At 28.5% G+C, this 24,238-nt stretch overlaps 1 protein-coding gene across 5 annotated transcripts in view; it reads left to right on the top strand.

Moving 5' to 3' along the window:
* Positions 1–24,238, top strand: part of LOC122720350 (choline transporter-like protein 1) — a 123,943-nt gene that overhangs the window by 79,278 nt on the left and 20,427 nt on the right. For all 5 annotated transcript variants that reach the window (XM_043946991.1, XM_043946990.1, XM_043946992.1 and 2 more), the window contains one exon: positions 22,644–22,783. In XM_043946991.1, the coding sequence (XP_043802926.1) occupies positions 22,644–22,783 (140 nt within the window). The remainder of the gene's footprint in view (positions 1–22,643; positions 22,784–24,238) is intronic.

The following is a 24,238-nucleotide window of genomic DNA, read 5'->3' as shown; positions in this document are numbered from 1 at the left end:
GCCAGATGGTCCTTTCATTGGTGGAAAAAAAAAAGGGGAAATGGAATTAAATTTTTGCGTTCGATTCCACAGGATTTCTGAGGCTCTAATTTAATCGATGAATCTTTAATTAATAGAGTCTCTCGTGTGTGACACTTTCTTTTTTTTCTCTATTTCTTTTTTCTTTTTTTTTTTTGTACTTTAATTAATTCAATGAAATTCGCAGACTATGAGAAATACTAAAGATATAGATAAAAGTGGCTGGTTATTCTACGATAATGTAATCTTTACCTTGTAAAGTATCAGCCACTTTGGTCTCTCGGGTTATATATTTCTCTTTCGTATTGCAATAAAGCTTTGTACCATTCACCATGCATTTTCCACTCGTTTCTCGTATTCCTTTTCAGTTACGCTGATTGAATTTTCTTTTAATCCTTTAAAAAAGAATCATCTACCCTTCTCTCGTATAGAAACATGCCACGGTAAAACGAGCAAAAACACGATTTCAACACTTTCATAAAAATTTTCACCCTTTTATTAACGAAATTTTCTACTATCTATCAATCTTCCAATTGAACTTTTAATTGAATTGAAGAAAAAAGGAAAATAAAAAAAATAAAATAAAATAAAAAAATAGAAAATGATTTAAACACTTATCGTAAATTTAAAAATATTATATTTTTAAATGTTCAATTCTTTTCAATTTTTGATGTAAATTGATATTACTTTCTCATATCATATTTATATTTAAGATTTATTTGTTCATTTAAAATTTTTTGTATATTAATTATTAAAAAATTTCTTCTCGAGATGATCAATTTTGATTCGTAGCCAAATGGATCCAACATTGCTACGAAAATTTAAGATATTCTCGGAATCTTTCATATCTCGAAGGATTACTTCATTCAGATCTGATGTTTAAGTTGTTAAACGATACATGTCCACAACTTTTTCAACCAATTAATATTTTAATTTTATTTTATTTTTTAATTATAGATAAATATTACTTTTTACACTTAGTATTCGATATATCATTCTTATTCTCTAAGCTTTTTACACTTAGTATTCGATATATCATTCTTATTCTCTAGGCTATTTTCTAACATTTCAAATATTCAAAATTATTAAATAATATCTTTATTTCTTTCTCTAAAAATTTTTACTTATATCCAAATAGATTTAACGTTTATTAAATGTTTATTTTTAAAATTTAAAATATTTAGATCTCATTTTGATTTTTTTGTAAGTTATCGCGAGTATGTTAACTATATTACAATATTACACGCTACAAAATTTAAGATGTTTGAATATTATTTCAATTTCTTTGCAATTTCACAATAAGAATTCTAAGAATATCATGATACTCCATTACAAAAATTTAAGATAACGAAATATTAGTCATCATATTAGTCTCGTCCGCAATCTCATTGTATAAAACTGTACAGAAAACCCAAGGCGAATGCTCGGAAATGCAAATTCAAATGCCCGAGGAAAGCAACAGAGTCGTTCCACGCCGTAATACCTCCTAATCACACTTCCGCGAGTCATCCATCTCCATATTAATCGCTGCTAATAACCGCAAACACGCACGATCGATGCGCGATCTCCATAAACGAGCGCAGACAAGAAAAAAAAGAAAAAAGAGAGAAGAAAAAAAAACGACAGCGACGTTGAAATAAAAAAAAAAAGAAAAAAAGAACCAACGACTTTGAAAAAGAAATTAATTTTTTATTCAATCATCCCATCCCATCTCGATCGATCCGGAAAGGAACGATCTTTTTTCACGAGTTACTCAAAGTTGCTCTTACAACTCTCTTCTCGTCCCGTAGCAAAAACCTTTTCCTTGAACCTATTAGAAATCACGACGACGTATGAACGTACACGAACGAACGTTGGACATTTTTTCACGATATTAAACGTTGCGTAAATCCCTGCTTCTTGTTTAGTCACGCCCAGCCATTGTTACCACGCGGGAGAGAGGGAGAGGTCGAGATCGTTCGAGAAAATCGCTCGACATCGACATCCACTTCGCTTTCCACCTTTCAATTACGCGCGGCCTGTTTACTCGCCGGGGTTGGAAGGATGGTAAACAGAGTCATACGTTTCTTTTTTAACGTTGCCTACCTCGCGGCTATCCCCTCTCCCCTCTCCTCGTTAATTAGCAGTTTAATTAAATGAAGTTTGCGTTCTTCTCTTGCGAAGTCCCTTGCGAGAGATCGCGGAGATTTCGATACAAATTTTAGCCCGAATCCAAAAGGAAGATGGTATGTGTATATGTATATGTGTGTGTGTATATATTTGTCGTGTTTACAAGGATGTTTGATATTAAAGATTTAGCAAAGCCAACCGGCGGTGAGCACTGTGATTATTATTGGATACGTAATGCCGGATCAGTAATGAAAGTTCGTGCGATGATTGTATACGAAAAATGGACAGTGGAGGAGGGGTTGGTTTAATATTTGAGTAACGACAGGGATTACGTTTTAGGGATTATCGGATTTAATTTAGATTTTTGATTTTTGACACTACAATTATCGTTTTGGATTTTACAACGATGAAAATAAATAAATTATATTTATTTTCTGATTATATTTATATCTGTAAAAATCTTTTCAGTGAGTATAAAATGAGAAGTCTAAAGTTTATCATGTTAGTAGTTCTAGTCTCTTAAGATGAAGGATTTCAGGTCTTTCTTTCTTATTTAATCCTTTCAAGACTAAACTTTGTTAAAGATAAGAGGAAAAAACCTTTCAAGACTAAATATTTTTGAGGATAAGAGAAAAATTTCTTTTTTTTTTTTATAAATTATTTAGGTAACAATTTTTTTGCGGTGTTTTTTTAAAAAAAATATATTGCAATTGAAATATATTATATTTTCAAAAGAAATATATTTATTATTTAATTATTTAAATAGGTATAAATTAAGTATATTTTGTAAAAATATATAGATATTATAGCAGCATTAATTTTAAATTTCATGACATAATTATATTTATCAATTTGATTATATTATTATCGTATATATGTTTAAATATATATTATGCATCTCTAGTCAAGTATGAAACATCTGTTTTTTATAAAATTGAAATATTGAAAGATATTGTTCGTTATTTTTCACTTGTTATTATCATTTAAAATAATTAAACATATAATAAATAAATCATTTGAAAGTAATTTATTTCTCAAATGAATTTATTTATTATTCTATTAAAAATAATTATTTATCCTCTTTATTTATTATTTTCATATTTCTTAATTTTCATAATTTTTCAATCAAAAGATGAAATCTTATATTTCCTTTATATATATTTTATTTCGAGAGAGTAATTATTTATCCTCTTTATTTGTCATTTTCAAAAATACTTTAACGAAATAGTTTTCTCACAAAGAAAATGAGATACACAAATTAACCGAAAGAACATTTTCGATTCGAGATGGCGAGAATTTATGCAAATAACTTTTGCGTTTGATAACAGTCCATTTGTTACTCACATCCCTCTCTTCTTTTTTGTTTCTTTTTTCATTCCAACCGGAAGAGAAATTAGTCATTAATAAAACGTTTTTTTCCTCATTTCGATTTCTCAACAACAATTTTAAATTCTCTCTCTCTCCCGCCCTCCTTCCCCTCCCAAGTATTTTTCTATACAATCCCTAACGAGATTTTAACGATCTTCAATCTAACTTCTAATAAATTTCTCCAACACTCCTCGAAACGAGGATGGCGACAAATAGCGTATCATAAAAGAAGCGTATCGAGTAATATGCTTTTTACCCGAGTTTATTACCCGACCTCGTCCGTTTCTCCCGACAATGAACCGTTTGAAAGACTACATAAGCCAGTGGAAATATTGACCATGCAGTCGGTTAAGACCAGACCAACGTATCACGCTTTCCTTCGCCAAACGGTTCATCGCGAGGCAACCGTACGAAGTGTGCAAGAACGTAATTTTCCAGTGTATTATTCATGATGTGGGAAGAGATGCCGCGGAAAGTGAGCTCGATCCCGAATGAATAAACCGAGAGATATGAATAAGAGCCGCATATGTACGTGTATATTAAACTGAATCTATTACGATGCTAATCTTAAAATTCTCCGTCTCTTCTATCTTGACCCTTTAACTGTTAACCGCGTCGCTTAACTCTTTGACTGTGATTCCACTTTGTGCCCTTAGGCATTCCGATTTCTCTTTGTTCCGCGTACTCTCTCCTCTTGGACTCTTATTAAATGGAACTTCTCTAAATGGATTCTAATTAGATTCATTAAGTGTCCGATTCTGGCCAAATATTATGTTTCTTTCCTTTCTTTCCCGCAAATTATAATTAAACTCAATTTTTGTTTGTTTAAACTTTTTTTTTTCTTTTTTCTCTTTTTTTAATTGACACCGTAGCATGACTTCTCTTTTATCTTTCTGATATCTATGCTAGGCTTTCAAACAGTCTGAAGATCTTCTCTGGATTATTTATAGTGATTTCTTTGTAATATATCTCGATATATTTTTAAGTCAATTGTTTAATTATTATGTGGAATTAATCAATTTAATCTTTTTTATTAACGTTGTGTTGTCTTTCATTCTGTTATGCGTTTGTCTAATAGAATGAATATTTCAAGATTCTCAATAATATTGATAACATTAGATATTTCTAAGTTTTCAAATATTTTGAAAAAGATCCGAGTTATCCGAGTTTCAAATAATTGTTTAAAAGCTTTTTTAAATTTATTTAACTTCTTGAGTGATGAATTCATTAAAACTAGAAAAAGTTAGTTATTTTGAATTTTCTCGTTTATGAATATTAAACGAGAATTTATTAAAAGATACTTGGAAATATTTAAAAAAAAATAAATATCTTTATACATCTCTATTCACAAGTATTAATATTAAGATAGTTATTTATTAACAAAAATATATAATAAATCTGAAAACCTTTATGTCTTTAAATAATTATTTATTCATTATCGAAGACACAAATATCCGCATGAATATACAATTCTGATCGATAAATAATTTCTCTGATAATCTGGATGGATTATAACGTTTTATATCGAGGGCCAGTACGTATCCTAATATTTATGAAAGAGGTAATACGTGATTATCTTTGCATCTTTCAGATTCATGTTTAAATTAACAAACCAAACATACACACATTTACGTCATTATCTTTCAAAAGATTAAAAGTGAAATGAATCCAACGATATTACATATAGTTAATCCTATCTTGCAATCCTATAAATTTTAATCAAACCTTGCACTCGATATATTTTGCTCAGGCATTGATTTACCTTCCTTGTCGAAATTTGATTAAAATTTTCGAGCTGAAAACGAATCAAACGAATCAAATCCTCTGTTTTTTATTTCTTTTTTTCTTTTCTTTTTATTTATTTATTTATTTATTCATTCATTTTTTTTATTTTTTATTTTTTATTTTTTTTTTTTTTGATCCTGAACAACGATCCTGTTTAGAGACCAATTCGGAAAACAAGGAGGAGCATTCATATCAGTCGTTTCCTCTCGGCTAAAATTCCTGGGCGCATTCCACGGATTCATTCAGACACATGTACCTACCTCCCTGGAAACAGATTCTCGCATCCCAAGTAGCCACTCAATCTCGTTCATGGTATCCCGAATACTTGTCATTTGTATCCAACCGAGACATTTATTCAAACACTTGAATGTGTATCCATCCTGGTCGGCTATAATGCGCGGCGTAATTTACATTTACCCATGATTAATACGCTATCGTGATTGCTCGAAATAATTAAGGAGTGACGTATCTCGTGATAACATCGTTTAATTAGTTCCACCAATTATTTTATGCGTTTGATCATCAAACCGGTTAGTAAGTCTGAGCATACTGCTATTAAAGTCAATTAGTAATTAAGAATAAGCCTGGGGGGTTCGTTACTCGTGATCATCCTGTGTATTCTATTCTGCGTATCTTTTTAAAAATTACCAAGTTATGTGAAATTGTAAGTTAAGTCTTTCTTCAAAGAAAGGGGATGGAAAATTGATCGAGGAAAACAACGTGCTATCAGATCTTGTTCTTCTTTGTTCTGTATATGATATATCATATGAATTGAGATCGTATTTTCCATCATTTTGAGAAATCTATAATTGGAATAAATAATATTTGGAATAAATATGAATAACCCAAGAGAGGTTACAAATAATTCCACGTTGAGGATGGAAGAGGATTATGGAAAGGGGATTGAATTAGGAATTGACTAGAAGAAATTGATCTGACATCGTTTAAAAATAACTCCATTAGTCTGGCAATCTTGGAATCTAACTGATTAATATATAATGACTTTTAAAAGTTTATTTTTAATTTTTTTGTTGAATAAAAAAGAATGATAAGGCAATGAAAAAGATCATTTCCTTAATGATTTAAGGAAATTGATGTGATATTAATTGAGCCCATAGTTTGATAATTTTAGAATTAAGAAATTTAATCTGAAAGAACATCGAGGAAAAAAGAAAATAAAGAGGAAACAATTTACATTACCATCATTCTTATAGTTGTATATTAATTCCAGATTAATATACAAGATATTTTTAAAAAAATCACGATGATAAATAAAGATTGATTTTAAAATTACAAACTCGTAATGTATATCTAGATATACTATAGATTATAGTTAAAATTAAAATTATATGTAAAATAATAATAATAATAATTTCCTTTTGTCAAAGAATACAATATTATAGTATTACAAAATATGATAAATCTAATTTTCAAAATAGGATTAATATCTCAATACATTCTTTGTTAATGTCATCAGAAAAATTATAACAACTCTAAATATAAGAAATTACTTTGCGACATAACATCTTATTAACCTCTAAAGGATAAAAATAAAATTTCATAATCCAAGGATTTACCTGCTCGTTGCATAAATATATACAATACATTAAAAAAATATATATATATATAACAATCACTTTAAGAATAAGCAAAGAAGAAGCAACAAAAGAATTAACGAGCAACTCGAAAAAAGTAGCAAAGGGTCTACCAAACATAATGGCGAGTAGTACAAAGTAGGCCTTCGGTCAGTATCTCAATTGGCAATCGAGAATTCGAGCAGGTTCTCGTTATTGGAGAATATCCTGACCCTGAGTATTCTCGCGAAATTTACAGAATGATCTCGACGATAAGCGCGATCTATGGTCGTTAATAAATAGCGAGGTCACCGCGCTCCGAGGTTACCGGAAGTCGCGGGCATTCGACAATAGTGTCACGGCGAAGACTCTTGTTAACGCGTGGCGACTGAGTCACGATCCTCTGTTAATTCTTCTCGCATTCTCTTTCGAACGAGTTCACGGTGATTTCGTGCACGTTCCATCATTGTTCGAGACTCAAGGCAATTCTCAGCTTGCTCGAAATAATCGAGAATCATAATATTGACAAATTGTTCCGTAAAATATTTTCCAATTTTATATTATATGTAATATAAATTTAGTATTTTAAATTATTTGATAATTCTTTTATCCTTTATTATTTTTTCGTATCGGTTTTCATTAATATCGGAATTTTCTTGAGTTATTCGATAATTTCTTTGTTACTTTTCCCCCCTCTTAATCCTTTGTTATTTTTCTGACGGTTTTTCTTTTTTTTTATCAACTCTTTGAATCCTTTCATCAAGTTTGTATTAAGAAATTTATACACGTTATAATTCTTATATCTTCGAAATTTTCAAGAAAGATGTTGATTGTTTAAGAATAAAGTGAAGTAAAAATGAAGTAAAGAATAATTTTTCTATTAAAATGTTTTATCGTAATATTTATCGAATGAGGTGTAATAAATGGGAAAACTATTTAAAAAAATCAAAAGAGGGAATTATTTATTACGCAATAAATTACCATTCATTAATTATTCCATATGAACAATAACTTTTCAAAAAACGATCTATAGAGTTCGTTTTTAAAGAATTGATACATCATTATTCCTTAGAGTAAAATATTAAGTCATAAATTAAATAGCCTCTGTTGAAATTGTTCATTATGATTTATTGTTTCAGATTTAAATGGCATTAATAACAGCTCTCATAAATAATACTAAATACCTTTTACCAACTTTGACTAATGTTGCCTGGCATCGATAATAATAATAATCAAAATTTTCAAGTAGTTAAAACTAAATTATCTTTCTCTTATTAATTAAATTAGAATAATCAGATAAATCAACAGCAATTTTCTAATAGTTTTTACAAGTAATTTTTATCGATCTCATTTTTTCACTTAATTATTGATTCATCAGATTAATTAAATATAAAAAAATGGATTTCTATCATAGACTTTAAATGAATTCTGAAAAGATAATAAGAATATCATTCTTATTATAGGAATGAATTATTCGAAATCAAATCTTGAAATCTCTTCCATTCTCTTTATCGAATTCGAAAACAATTTTTATCGAGTAAACATTCAATTTAAGATAGTTGTATGTATTCCAATTAAAACGAATCTTAAATTATAATCTCATCATTTCGATTCACAACTTATTAGAACATTCATATAATTAAATTATAATTATTCATATAATGCATGATGGAAAGTAAAATTTAGAAAAAATATTTGTGTTAATCGATCTCCTTCGAAAAATTCAGGATATTCAAGATTTTCAATCACAAAGGAAAATTTTTACATCATTGTATATGTTAATTGCAATTTATTTATTATTCGAGAATAAATATAGAATGTGCGTATAGTAAAAAATGATTCATGTTTTGAAATTCATTTGAATCAAAAGATACAAATTATCAAAGAAAGTTATGAAATGTATAAGTAAATAGTAGGAACTTCGGTCTCTTGAAAAATTAGAAGGAAAGAAAATGAATAAAAGAAAATTGATTTCTGAGTTTAGAGTGAGTGTTTAAATATTCTTCCATTTATATAACCTGGTTCTTTATATTGAATTTTCTCTCTTTGTAGGAATTTCATAAGATTTGAATAAATTGTTTGACTAAAAAAAGGAAGCTATTTCTATTGTAGATTTCTTTATCTGATATCCACACAAAATACGATGCATAAAATTTTTTATTAAAAGAGATTGAGTTTATTAAGTTTTCAAAGACTAATTATTCCGATATATCAATCATATATTATAAATTTATTTCAGAAATAAATCGATGTAATGTAACATTTAAAAGTAGAATTGATTTAATTAATCGTCAAGAATAACGGTTTGTCCATTCTTGATTTATATGCAAGAACATTCTCGAAAATCTCAGCTTTTATTTATTCCTTATTCCTACCACTTGTGTAAATATTTCTTTCCTTCAGAGAATTATTTTATTCCTAAAAATTAGATCTGATTGATCTTTAGTATCAGTATACTTTAGAGTATACTTTAGATTTATCACATCGATTTATATTTTTTAATATTTTCAATATTTTTACAGATTTCAATATTCTTTATATTTAGATATATATTTTCTTTTTTTCTTTTATTATTAATTCATCTATTATTTGCTCAATTATATCGATACAAAATTTATTCAAATCTAAAATATATTCCACGATTAGTGATTAATAAAATTACATAGAAGCTATGTATGATTCAATTAAGTTTATCTAAATTAAATTAATTAATTTTATATCTTAATAATACAAAAGTTAATAAAAAAAAAAGAAAAAGATGATTTTTATTAATATTTTTATCTCAAAATAGATTACATCCTACAATATTGTATATCTTTTATTAAATTTGTTTGTTCCTTCAAATATTTTTTTTTTTTTTTGCTTTCATCTCTATTTGATAAAAATAAGAGAGAAGAGGTGATGAAGAGGTTAACAAGGAACACTTGATTCGTAAAAGTTTTTCCTTGTAACACTCGCAATAACCACTCGAAACGAATCGAATCACGTTCGCGGTTTTCCAATCGTAATCGTTATGCGTCACCTATTATAGGAAGTTCGGATAAAGGAGAGTTGGCGATCATTGTTCGATTCTCTCTATGCGTTATCGTCGACATTACCCAGTCGTAACGATGCTAATCTACTTCGCGTTATTTGCGGTCACTTGACTATGTCGCGATGATAAACGCGCGGTAATATTGATTATTAATATCGAGTAATTGTTAATGACCCTGGAACGATCGAAAGACAATGTGTTGCGCAGCCGATGATAAACGATTATCATCCGATGATTCAATTCTATTATTGCAATCATGAATGAAACACAAAAATATCCTTGTACGAAATTTTTTTTTTTTCTTTTCTTTGTCTTTGTTCGTACATTCTTCCTTCTTGAATACATTTATATAAAAATTGAAAGAGAGATTTATTAAATTGAAGAAGAATATTAAGCTTTTGATTTTTGATGCCACTTGAGTCTATTTTGTATAAAAGGACAGGAGAAGATTTGTTTAATGTTAAGTTTTTAATTAAAAGAGTGGTCTTCTGGCGTTAAAAGAGTTCTTGAAAAACTTACATGAAGCTGTCGACCTAATTTATTTTTACATACATTCATTTGAAAGAAGAATACAGTATTTAATATAGCATAGAATACTGTATATTAGATTAAATAAAAAATATTCTTTCGTTAAGAAGAATTTATTTAAATCGATATTAAAATATTAGAAAGTTTTACAAGATATTTTACAAATATTTGTTTAGAACAATTTAAATTAAAAATGAATAAATTAAGATATTGCAGAAGATATTGCAGTGATTTTAAAGTTTCCATTGTATTAATAAATCTCATAATATCATTATTATATCGAATAATTTACAGATTCATCATACCGAAAATCTATGCTCCATTCTTTCTAACAATTGGCGGTACTTAGCCTTGGCGAGATGGATTACAGTATGAAACTTTAAAAGTCCATAGATTCTCGAAATCCGCGGAGAAGCATCTTAAAACTTTTAGAACTTTCACAGGATCATTTGCAGTACGCTGGTAATGACTTGAAAAGTTAAACGATCCGAATTTTCCCGCGCAATGCCGGCAACTGGGTTTTGTCACGATGTTTGTTCCATTTGTTGATTATCTAATTAAAATTTTGATAAGATCATAGTTGAAAGAACTTTTATATTTTCTATTCTATAAAAGTATTCTTGTTTCGCTCGTTTTAATAAATGTTTCAATAAATTTTTCAATTCTTTTATGTTAAATATCGATCAACAAATTTTAAATAAAATTATTGATTTTTTAAGGGAAAAACAGAATTCTGGATAATCGAATTAAAATTTTAATAAATTTTGAAGATAAAATATCTTTTCTATGAAAATATAATCTCTTTTATTCGCAAGAGTTTCCATAAATGTTTCAATAAATTTTTTTCAAAATGACACTGTCGTAGACAGATATATGATTTAAAGGATGATTAATATGAAATTAAAATGAAATTCATAATTTTAAGAGCGAGATAGGATTTTGGATAATCGATTGGGGTAAGGGTACGATTTATCATTTCTGTTAATAAATTTCTATCATACCATTGTCCGTAAGTGCTGTTCTTTCATTCTGTCATCGCCATTAATCCCTCCTACAGTTCCTGCAGTTAGAATCCTCTTCTTCTATCTGTCGTTCAGTTTGTGGTATAAGTATATAAATGTGGTATAAATCAACTGTAATCGACTTGCATAAGTTTTATAATTAAGATTAATTCTCATTGGATTTAAATCGTTTAACTCTTTCACTACTATTTTAAATTAGGATTACTAATTTCTAATGAATTTTTTTAAACGTTTTAGAATATTTTAATATTCTAATATTAGTTATTCTTTTACGTACAAAAATATTTCGCTTAATATACGCTTCATATTTTACATAATTTCATATAAAAAGTAATATCTTAATATTGTACAATACATTAAACATTATGATCGTAGTATATTGCGTATCATTTATACGTAGAACACTATGTCTAGAATATTCAATACGAAAAAAGACGAAGAAGAATTTTAAAATTAATCTCGCAATATCTATCGATTATAAACTATAAATATTAATACTTAAATTCTTTTGCATAATAATTCTCTAACGTTACTAGATTAATGAATAATAGTTCATATATAGTCACATAATGATTATAGTTTTCTCTTGTCTATTTTTGTCTCTTGTCTTGTTGAATAGAACAATTAACTGGATTGTAATGCATTCGCGATATTTATCTTGTTCTATTATCAAACCCTATTACTGTAATGAAATAGACTTTATAAACAAATAATTTATAACTTGCTAAATAGAATGTTATCCGGTTGATATATATACATTCCTTATAATAATTTCTTCAAAAATTGATATATTATTATCCAATTGGCACGTTATTATTAAAATTCGTTCTTTATTGTATCAATTATATAGAAAAACATTAAAGTTTGGAAATACTTCCAAAAACTATAGAATAACAGTATAGATAAATTTAAATAATTTATCTCTTTCTGTCCTCAATAAATTCCTTCCCAAACGAGAACGTTGACATTCGAAACAATATTCCCACAAGATCCCATAAATCTCAACCATCCACCATTCTAAACAATAACCATTCTCCCTTCGTTTCCATTATTTTCTAGTTCCAAGTCCGAAACCAATTTACCCAGTACAAAGAATTAAATCGTTATCACGTTCTGCAATCACGGATCCACAATTAATCCACCCTTTATACACTGGCTCTTTTACGTGGCGATAAACAAACGGTGTGATTTTCTATAAGAACAGCAACGAACAAATGTTTGCCAACGTGCTCGATAAGAGAGTAACGAACGTAAACGGTGCTCATCCGAGGGCTGTTTCGTATGATCGTCGTTTAAACGAAATAATCGTGGATCTAGATTACAATAAATCTCGATAATCGAGAATTTAGGGAGGAGAATTGACGCGAAATAGAAGAGAACCAAATAGAAACCAGAATAGAAACAAAATTCTTTTCTTTCTTTTTTTTCTATTTATGATTTCTACAATTAAAAATTGTTCATTCTCAAAATTGATTTTAGAAATTTTTGTTCGGTAATATATAATAAATTTTTCTCATTATGTAAATATAATTTTAGATGAAGAAATTAAATCTATAATCAGATTAGAGAAAATTATCATTTCACGGATATTCTTAATTTGTTCATTTATCTTATGGATATCGTTTATTTTATTTATTTTAAAATATTTATAAATTTACGATATAAGAAAAGATATTTTAATTAAGATAATTTATTGAGAAAATATGTTTAAGAAAAAGTTAAAATTAAAATTTTTGAGGATTAAAGTGACGATGTAATTTTCATTTTTTGATTCGATTTTTCCATTTCCATCTTATTAGACATGGATCGAAATACAAAATGGAGAATGGCATCAACATGTTCGCAAGGCTTTAATAATAATGTGCAGAAATCGGTTGGATCAAGAATAGGGAATAATGCAAGCTATAATAGTCCCGTTGAATCGCGGACGTACAGTCGTGCACCAATTTGCAAATAATGCGAAATTTACCATTCGACAACTGTCATTTGCCTATAGAATATTTGATCGTTCTATCGAACGATTTTCTATCTCAACTATGGGGGATGAATAAAATATTCTGGGAGGCGATGTAGGCACGATTATCGACATATGTATATTTACGCGTATAAAGGATGTATTCTTGAGTTGATGATTGAAGCGTGATTGAAAATTTCAAGATGATAAACAATTCTTTTAGATAGATCAATAGAGAGCATCGATAATTTTAGTCATTTTGAATATCTCTGTCATTTTTAGCGACATGGAAACATTTTATTTCATAAAGGTAATACATATATAATAATTCTTTTATATATATGTGTAAAACTATCTTTGTATAATTTTAATAACTCTTTCTTTGAAGATAGAAGAGAAGAAGAAGGAGAATTATATAGGAGGACGTTATATCTTTAATAAAGGAAAATATTTATTTATCATTATTGTTTTTTTCTTTAATTATAAAAAATATGGATAAAATTATGGAATGAATATTATAAAAGTTATTTAAATATTAGTTTTTGAGACAAATTGAAAGCAGATAATCTGGTGCTTTAAATTAATAGAATAGAAGTTTTTTATTATTATTATTAATTGAATAGAACTTTTATTAATGACAAATGTTTTCTAAACTTCAAACATTGCTTGGTTATCCAAAGTGATTCAAATATTAAATATTGGACGTCTTTTATGTGTGATATGTGTTCATGATATATTATTTAGAAAGTTTGGAATCTTTAAGCATGACAGGCGACACATCATATTTGTTTAAAGAATAGAAATATTATTTTTAAAGGATTTGACTATGGAAGACGAGGATGCTTTAATAAGAGGAGTATTATTGATTGCTCAACCATCAACAAACAAACAGATTGACGAGAAAATTTTTAACAAGTATGAAGAGAAGTAATTAATAAAAATTATGAACACTATAAAATTATTAAAGTAATATTAAGTTTCTTTTTTTATTTATAATTAAATTGCATTCCTTCTTCATGTTTATGTAGTGCTTCACATTGCCTTCTCTTCTCTGGTTCAAAACTCGGGTCTTGATCGATCAATGATAGTTAGAGAGTTAAAAGACTTTTATTTATTTTGAACGTTTGTAGTACGAACTAATTTCTAATGTTTCTCTTTCTTTATATTTATATACACGCAGGTTAGATTAGAAACTTTGAAATTATTGTCGAAAATTGTAGAAAAAGAAAAATTTAACTTGGTGTTCGCGGAGAAAGAGGATCGATGTCGTAAAATGTTTGTAAACTATAATATTAGTTTCCGTATGGAAAATCAGTAGAAACGAAAGTTCTTCCTCTGGTGAGTAAACATGTGTGTAAACGACTGTTCCTATTTCACTATTATCAGGTAGTTTGGCTTTATCGCGTTAGTTTCGAAACTTCGTGAACATTTAAATTATTCTTATAATTAAAAAACAAAAAGAAGAAGAAGAATCAATTTATTCTATATTCAAGTGAATCCAAATAATTTTTTGAATAAATCTCGAAGAAATAAACTGTAAGTAAGATGGATCATTGAAATAATTTTTAAAATATCTGCTCGACAATTACAATTATCAATTTAATTATTTTTCATAAGTAAAAGATTATTTAAGTTTATTGCATAAATATTTATTCTTTCAATTTGAATTGAATGTAAGAAGTTTTTGCTTACACAATTTTATCTTTATAAAATATATAAAAGTAGGTATATATATTTTTAATATACTATCTTCTACAATTAATTTCAGATTGATCCATATAATTTTTAAGAATAAAATAGTTGCACCAAATGAAGAAGATCACAGTTGGATCACTGACATTTTTATACAAAGTTTTTCTTTCTTGAGGAAAGTATTACAATTTTTATCGCATCAGACATTGCCAGTTTAAATTTCTTTTTATCATCAATTAAAAATTTAAAAAAATAAACACATACTTGAACAACATAAGTCATTTTCAAAAAAATATGATTTACTTCCAAACGTGACTTCTGAACTCTCCTGAATTGCAAATGTTAATCCATTTTCTTTAATAAAAACTGGCTCACCTTTACCTCAGAATTTCCCTAAGCTTTCTTTATCATTAAAAAGAAAAAAAACAAAAGAAAGAAGAAAAAAAACAAAGAAAAGCAAAAAAAAAAACAGCTCTCGAAATAAAAGCAAATTCATTTCACAAATGAATCCAAGAAACTTTTTGCATCTTTATCGTCATGGCGGAACGTTGAACTATCAAACCTCTTAATCAACCAACTTCTAAAAACGAACACGTGATCTGGGGACGTTCGTTTCTCACAGGGAGATCCTTAATTTCGTGAAATTCGATCAAGATACACGATATTCGCGTGGCAGACGCATTCCACTCGTTATCAACGAAATATCGTGTCGCTGTTTAATTCCAGACGACACGATCTCGAGCAAATCTTACCTATTCCATATATTTCCTCCCTCCAACCCTTTCCTCCAATCCTTTTCTTACCATGCTTCGTTTTTTTTCGCCTCTTCCACGATCCTTTCGTTCTTTCGCCTCTTATCGTGTCCAATACACCAGGTATGTGTGTCGCTCGATAAGTTGTATTGTTCCTGGCCGGGTTGGTTGGTTGCGTCGAGCTTATCGACCAAGAATGAAAAAGGAAGTAAGGCGAAATTCGTCGCGCCAATCGTTTTTCGACCACCTGAAATGTGCTCCCTGTGGATGATCGATCTTCGAAAGGAAAAAGGAAAAGGAAAAAGGCTTCGCCTCCTATTTTTTGATCATCGTGATTTAACTTTCTTTGTTTTCTGATTCTTGTATGTTGTTTTTCAGTTAATAATTTTAAATGCTTATTAATTTTAAAGATGTCGATTTTTCGTTGCAGATAAAAATATGAGATCCAGATACCGTTCCTGTAAAATTTTTTAATTTTTATCTATTTTTATCTATCTATCAATGATCATCCTTTTATGGATGATTTACAGTTATATTCTTGGAATATTTTTAATCAATGAACGCAAAAGGAGCTTAAATATTATTTCTTTAATACTGGAACTTAGCTTGTAGTATCTAAAAGTACTATCTATTCTATCTATCTATTCTATATAAATAATTGTAAATGAGTAAGTAATTGTACTTATAATTCTATTTCAATGAAATGAAAATAATATTAATATTTTCATATCCTCAATAAATAAAAAATTTAATTTCATTTTAATGAATGATTTTGGTTTGATTTTTCTAGCTAAATCTGATTTTAATTTATCTTTTAACTTTCCTATTTTTTGGTTCTCCCTCTACGACCGATATTATCTTTGAAACATTGTATTTTTAAAAATACAGTCAACCCTCTTAACGGTACTCTGAAAACACGATAGAACAGGATAAAAATGATGACAATCCTGCTATAACTTGATGTTATAACACGGTTTCCATATAGTAGAGCTTAATAAATTTGGACAACCTTCGTATAACACAAATTTAGACCACACTATTTTCATTGACATTTCCTACGCATTTCTCTGATTTGTATTACAGTCAACCCTCTTACAACACGATAGAATATGGCTTAATAAACTTAGACAACCCTTATATAGTTCGAATATTTTTATCATACTTTTTTTTTGTGACACTTCTTTTTATTTGTATTAGTTTTATATGTCTCTTAACGATTTCGATGCAATACAGAACAAATTAATCGTATTATAAGAGGGTTGTAAATTTCGCTTAACACGGTTTCGATACACGAAACGAATTAACCGTGCAGGGAGAGTTCACTGCATAATTTTTCCTTGAATGAGAACCTTAAGTAGGCCAATTGGTTGTTCGATTAAAAATATATGTTGGTTTTCCATTTTTTACGTTTTTTATGTCATTTCTATTTTTCACTTTTCGCCTTACACAGTTGATTTACATTTAAAGCTACCATTTTAAGAAACACGAAAGTGTAATATTCGTTTATATAAAATATAAATTTTGAGGAAATTAAAATATTTAGAGTGCTACATCTTCAATTTGCATAATATGCTTCTACAAATTACCTGCAATATATTCTAATAAATTTTTCTAATTTTCTAACATACATTTTTTCCTAAACTTTCTTCAATTTTTGAAATCTCCAACTTGCATAATAGGCTTCTACCTTCAATATCATTTCAATAAATTTTTCATGCATCAATATTTCACCGCACGATTCTTAATACCTTAAAAAAAAAAAAAAAAAAAGAAAAAAAAAAGAACCATATTTCCAGCCACAGTTATACGCAAACAAAATTATTCCGTGAAAATAGTTCCCTTGCAAATTAAAGAGACACGCGACGCGAAGCCGTGCGGCCATAACTCGAAGACACGCGAGATGAAATTATTCCGCGGCTCTGGAATTGTTCGTACAAATTGAAAACCACGTTCCGCGAATCTGTAATTTAATTTATGGCCACTATTATCCCGCGTATGAATGTATTTTACAGTTTAACCGGGCGTTATTTATTTTTCTAGGATAATTTTATATCATACACCCTTGTTCCTGTTTGGGGCGAGAACGTATTTGGCGCCTATCCTTTAGGATATTCGGAAATAGGAAGGGTGAAACGCGAGGATGGAGGCGGTTTGGGAACGAAACCCGCACGATGCTCGATTTTTATCGCGGCCCCCTGTTGATCGACTCCCCCTCGCGTGAATTGCAGCTCGCCACGATGCGTCGAAACAGGTTCATGGATATATATTCCTTAACCGAACCATCTTATATGCTTTATATCGTTCCAGTTTCCTAAGCTTTTGTAGCGGATCGTACAGAGTTCTGCAATTCTCTCTCGATAGATATTGGGTCGGTTGAAATATTGTCTGCGTTTTTGTCAGTAAGCGATAGTCATATAGTGCATCGGATATCTTATTAAATGCTCAATGTAATGTAATTGAATGATTTTAGAAGCTAAATTGTTTCTGGAAAGTTAAGCAATAGCGGCAATACTTAAAAAGTAGGAATTTAAAATAAAATTTCGAAATTTTGAAATATTTTGTTAGAAATAATATCGATATAATAAACTTTATCTTTTTCAAAATATTAGTTTTTCATCGATTTGATAATTTAAAAAATTTTAAAATATACAAATGTGAAAAATTATTCTTATAATTTATAAAAAAATTTAATATTCAGAGAGACTCGTGCAGATATGTTTATAACAGAAATTGCATAAATTATATTCACGGATGATTTTTAAACGGGAAAGATGGAGGGAGACAGACGTCAAAACTAGAGAAAGATTTTACACAGTTAACTATAAGCTTCAAAGTTTCAAACATTCCATATGAAATATTTAACATTGGCCTTAATGGTGATTCGACGTTTGAAAAATGTAACTCGCAGCAGAGTGGCCGACCTCGCTGCAAGATTTATTTATCTTTCGCGTTTAATTAATAAACCGAGTTGTAGAAGACAAGCGTCTGGCTCGTCACCATATTTCAGAAAATGTTCGAAAAGGTTTAACAAACAATGCGCGTGCTTATCATGAATAAATGACACAAACAACGCATTGATATTTCGTAACAAAAGGTTAACAAAGAACGCATCTACCGCACGCTTTGCTCCATTTTCGCTTTTCAATTATACCGATGTTGTTGTTTCATAACCACAATCCTGATGATTAATCGGGGCACAAAGTTTTAATAGGTTGTCTGCCCGGAAATTGTATCATCTCTTCCACGTTGTAACGATATATTATAACGTTTCTCCCTTCTTTGTATTTTTCTCCCCTCTCTTTTTCCTTTTTTTTTTTTTGTAATATGAAATTACATGATTGTACGTTGAGAATTATCATATTCACGTAAATGAATATTTTCAACAAATGTATACGATTTCTCTGTTATTTCTGAGAACAGAGAAATTTCTGAGAGTGGAATATTTTTCAAAGGATTGAAGCTATTAAAGGAATATTCTTTCAAAAGTTATTTTATAGAGAATGATATATTAATAATTTTTCTATAAATAGAAAATGTGTAAAGTTCCATATATATATAAAGAATTATGTAATTTATGCATCGATCAGTTCATTTTTTATAAAAAGAAAGTATGAAAATTATTTACGTTGAAACATCATTAGTTTAAATGATATTTTTTTAATTTGAAGTTTGTAAAAGTTTATATCGTATGAAAAACAAGGAACGCGAGACGATACTCAATTGTTCGTGCTTTTCAAATTTTCACAAAATTCAAGTTCACAAATTAAACAAAAATTAAAATATAAGTATGTTTCTCTTAAAATAATAATTTTTCAACATAAATAACATTTTTTCTGTACAAAGTAACAAAGTTTCTTCGATTATTGTGCACTGAAAGTTATATACAATTTAATTTAAAAAAAAGAAGGAAGGAAACTACCTTCCATATAACTTTCACGTATCCATCTATAGAGAAATTAGTAATTCAGCATGATGTATCTCTTTATATCGAACAATTTTTGTAAAAAACAATTTTTTCATACTTTCATTCCTTTAGAAGATAGATATTTTACTAAAATTCGATAGAAAAATATTCGAGCCGTTGAAAACCGGAAGCCAACAACCCCAGAGCCTTATGTACTAGTCATTTTACCGTGGCGTGTAGGCTTATTCGATTAATCGATCGAAACTGACGTGACTCGCGTCGAGAGAGGATGTCCCGGGAAATATTAATGACACTAGACGGAGAGCTTAAAAAAAAAAAAAAAGAAAAAAAATAAAAAAATATATTTTTCACGCTAAATTCTGTCTTCGTTAAAACGTTTCGTAACTGATGACTCCGCCATCTTGATCGTAATTAGTGGAATTATATCGTCGATTTATTTTATCATTTTATTTTATTGTCTCTCGTCTCGATCTTGATTGGAAAATGTTCTGGAACATTTCAGGCTTTCTTCCGGTATTAATTTTGTTATTTTTATCGTCTAACATATATCGTAATTCCATGTTTATAAATATTTGTGGTTTGTGTTTGGAAAATAAAGTAGCAGAGAGAGGTTAGTTATATTTGTGTATAAACTAGTTTAAATGGAATGCAATTTATTAGTTTGGTGAAAAGTAACTTTTACTAAAAGCTGATGTTGGTATTTATTTTATTGCCTTGTTTTTATGTATAATCACCGGTCACGATTGGAAAAATGAAATAGTAAAGAGAGGTTATTATATCGCGAGCAATATTTTTTATACGTGTAAGACTGGTTTAAGCGGGATGCAATTTATCAGCTTAGTGAAAAGCAATTTTTTTTTTTTTTTTTTTTTTGCTGAAAAGACTGTTTTTGCTTCTGATATTTATTTTATTGCCTCGTTTTTTTGTGTATTTATAGTATTCTGTGTTTACGATTGGGCAAAATTTGAGCAATATCGAGCGATATTTCCACAAACCTTTAAAATGAAATGTAACTAACTTGATTAACTAAGCATACTTGTCAAAATATTAATTTTATATTTATTATTGATATATTTTATTATTTTACTTACATCCATATGTTTACGATTCAGTAGGTAGAAAATAAAATTGGCAAAGAGAGGTTAATATATTCTCAGCAATATATTCGTACATTTAAATCAAATGCAATTTATTAGTTTCACGGAAAGTAATTTTACTTAAAAATCGTACAGAAGAGAGATATGAATTTCTTTTTTTTTTCATTTTATGCCACTATGTTAATTTGATACTATACATGTGTAAATTTAATGTAATATAGAGGGGATATATACTTGTTAATCTGTACAATTTCGTAACCCAGTTTTTAAAGTCAGTGGATTCATAGTTACTCTTTTTTTTATTACTCGTTTTCAAATATTGTGTTGAGCCAGTTTGGACAGCATCCACAGTTTCGAATTGGTTTAATCCACACGTGGAGCATATAGGTCAAAACGTCCCAAGGGAGTCCAACTTCCGTTGACGTTATATTACGATTAGTTTCACATTTGCTTCACTTGTCGCGTAATAAAATTCCACTTTATAACAGTGTTCCATATCTCCGCCGCTTACTACCACTCAAATCCGTAAAACTTATTCAATAATTAATAATCATGTCGAAAAAGTAACAAGCAACAGGGTGATCATTAGTGCAGAAGCGGATAACGTGGAAAATATTATTTTCTGAAACTGAGCTACGTATTCTTTGGAAGAAAAAAACAAATCCAGATAACATTTGCACGTATATCAAAAAAGAAAAATTAAAATGGTCAGAGATATAATTGATATTATAACGAATATGAGTTAAGGAAATTTTTTAAATCAAAAGATTATCAGTGTTAATTAATTTTTTTGCATAATAATATTGTATGGTTGATAATAAAGCAAATTATAAAAGCAAATTTCTAAAATTGTGGACCAGCTTCATTTAATTATTTTCATAATTAATTTTATTTGATACAAAAGAAGGATAATGTTTATGCAACAGGCTCTCCTTGCATAATAATTTGTCAATAAATAATTAGATTACAAATATTTGTACAATTTATGCTTTTTTAGAAATATAAGTAAAATGTAGATTTTTTTGTTTTTTTCTCTATTAAATATCATATTGAATAATGTTTTTTTTTAAATATTTTATATATTTTTACACTTTTAAATTTCTCATAAATATATAAACGTTTGCAGTTTATTAATAATATTGAATTAGTGAATTGACAAGTGACATATTGCATTTCATGGAATTCTACGATACAAATAGTCTTTTTTATTAATTTAAAATTTTAAAAACGAAGTATTCTATAACTTGTCACTTGTCAATTCAACGGTATATTATTAATCACTTTTCTAGTTTGTATGTAATTGTCAATTCAATATATATCAATTTAAATTTATACAAAATGAATTCCAAATCGAAAACGAAATCGATAAATATAAATATTATTAAAAATATATCAATCGTAAATTCGAAGCTCTTTAAAGCTCTCTAAAGTTTCGAGAAATCAAATCAAAATTTATTGAAAACATCCTATTTGACAAAATGGATATTTCTTAAAAAAAAAAAAAAAAGAAAATAAAGAAAAAATAAACTCGAATCGAAAAATCAACTTTTTTCGAACATTACATACAATTAATTACTTTTATATACTCGTCACAAAACAAATCATCTCTCCTCTTATCACTCGCCATCTTATCTCTCTCTTCGTATCTATTCGAAGAATTACCTATCCATTCACATTTCTCAAACTTATAACATATCTTGCGAAACGCTCCGCGACTATACGCAAGAATACACGCTGTTCCGCGTTCCATTTTAAAGAACTTCCGTTTTAATTTATTCCCGGAAGCGGACGCATCCGTGACACCGGCCAGTGCAGGACAGGATCAGGAGGAGCAGCACCCCGCCTATTTCCAAGGATTACCACGTTTCTCGAGGATGGGCTGTTGCTGCTGCACGGACGAGCCATCGTCCAAGGTGGAGCCTGGGGTAAGGATTATTTTTTACGATTACGCCCGTTGAAATTTCCGCCCGGGTATTTCAATATAAAACTTCTGGTCGCGTAGCGTTGCGGGATGCGGTAAGTGAAACGGGTCAGGTCAACGTGTTTCGCTTTAAACTTCCCGCGTAAATTCTTGTCGCGTAATTGTGGAAGAGAGAAAAGTAATTATTCGTGAACACGTGTGTACGTAGTACGTATACGTTTTAATTATCGTTTGTATGCGCGTTGATGATAAATTATTCCATTATTGGGATGTTCGACGTACGTTTAACTTATATAATAAATATTATGCATAATGGTACGTATAATGGTATATAGTTGATTTATCACTCGTAGAAGGAAAGTTCATTTTTTCTTATTCAGTAGTTGAATTAATAAAATTATGTTTTACAATAATTGTTAGAAATGAGAATTAAATAAAAGAGTAGATATTTTAAACTCACATTATAGTGAAGAACATTCGTTTTTTGAGATCATCCCTTTTGATTCATAAAGATATGATCTTACTTAAAAAAACAGTATTTTCTCGTTTGTATCCTAATATTTTTCATTTATTACTAATTCCTCTTGCCAGAAATATAATCATACTCGCTGAGCACTATAAGTTTTTCAATTATATTTTTTATTACGCTGTTTTCTTCATTATAAACGAACATTTTTTTTATATTATATTCATGAATATATGTATGAACTCTCCATTAATGAGTCTTATCTTCTTCTTACTGCGCGTTATTTAAATTTTTCTTTATATGTACAAAGAACGCATTTATAAAAATGATAATATTTCGTAATCATCGACGAGTGTGTATTAAAATATCTTAAATTTGATACAATAAATTTTGAGATTAGGATCAAAAGTATAAAAGTAACAAAAAAAAAAAAAAAAAAAAAAGAAAAAATTTCAAAGAAAATTGCGGATAAACGAAAGAAATTCACTCTTGGAAAAGCTTTTTAACTTGTCTTGTTATTTTTATCTTGTTAGTCAGCAAATGAATAGAGTTCATTTATTTTATTTAGAGATCTTTTTTAAAGATTTGATTAAAATCTTGATGACAGGATAAGTATCGCGACAGATTTCAATAGTAATGTAGAGCAAAAAAATAAAAAAATAAAAAACAATGGAGGATGAAATTCTATGTAAAATAAAATATTTGAAGAATTATAGATGTTAAAATATAATTTTCAATTCAATTATAAAAAAATTTGATAGGGAATCAATCGCCAACTTTAATTCTTAAGTCAATATTTAATATCTCGATAGATTCATATAGATTCATTGTTTAGAGAATACAAAATATGTTTTATAAAAAAATTAGAAAAAATTTTAAAAGTCTAACATCTATAACATCTATAATAATTCCTAACATTTAACAAAGCATAAAATTTCATGAATCTATAAATAAAATATTTGAGGAATAATTATAAAGGCATTGTTTCTCGTA

Source organism: Apis laboriosa, unplaced genomic scaffold, assembly GCF_014066325.1.
Source record: "Apis laboriosa isolate Shangri-la unplaced genomic scaffold, ASM1406632v1 scaffold128_cov155, whole genome shotgun sequence".
NCBI lineage: Eukaryota > Metazoa > Arthropoda > Insecta > Hymenoptera > Apidae > Apis > Apis laboriosa.
The sequence above is the reverse complement of the archived record's forward strand: the minus strand, read 5'-3'. Positions and strand labels throughout refer to the sequence as shown.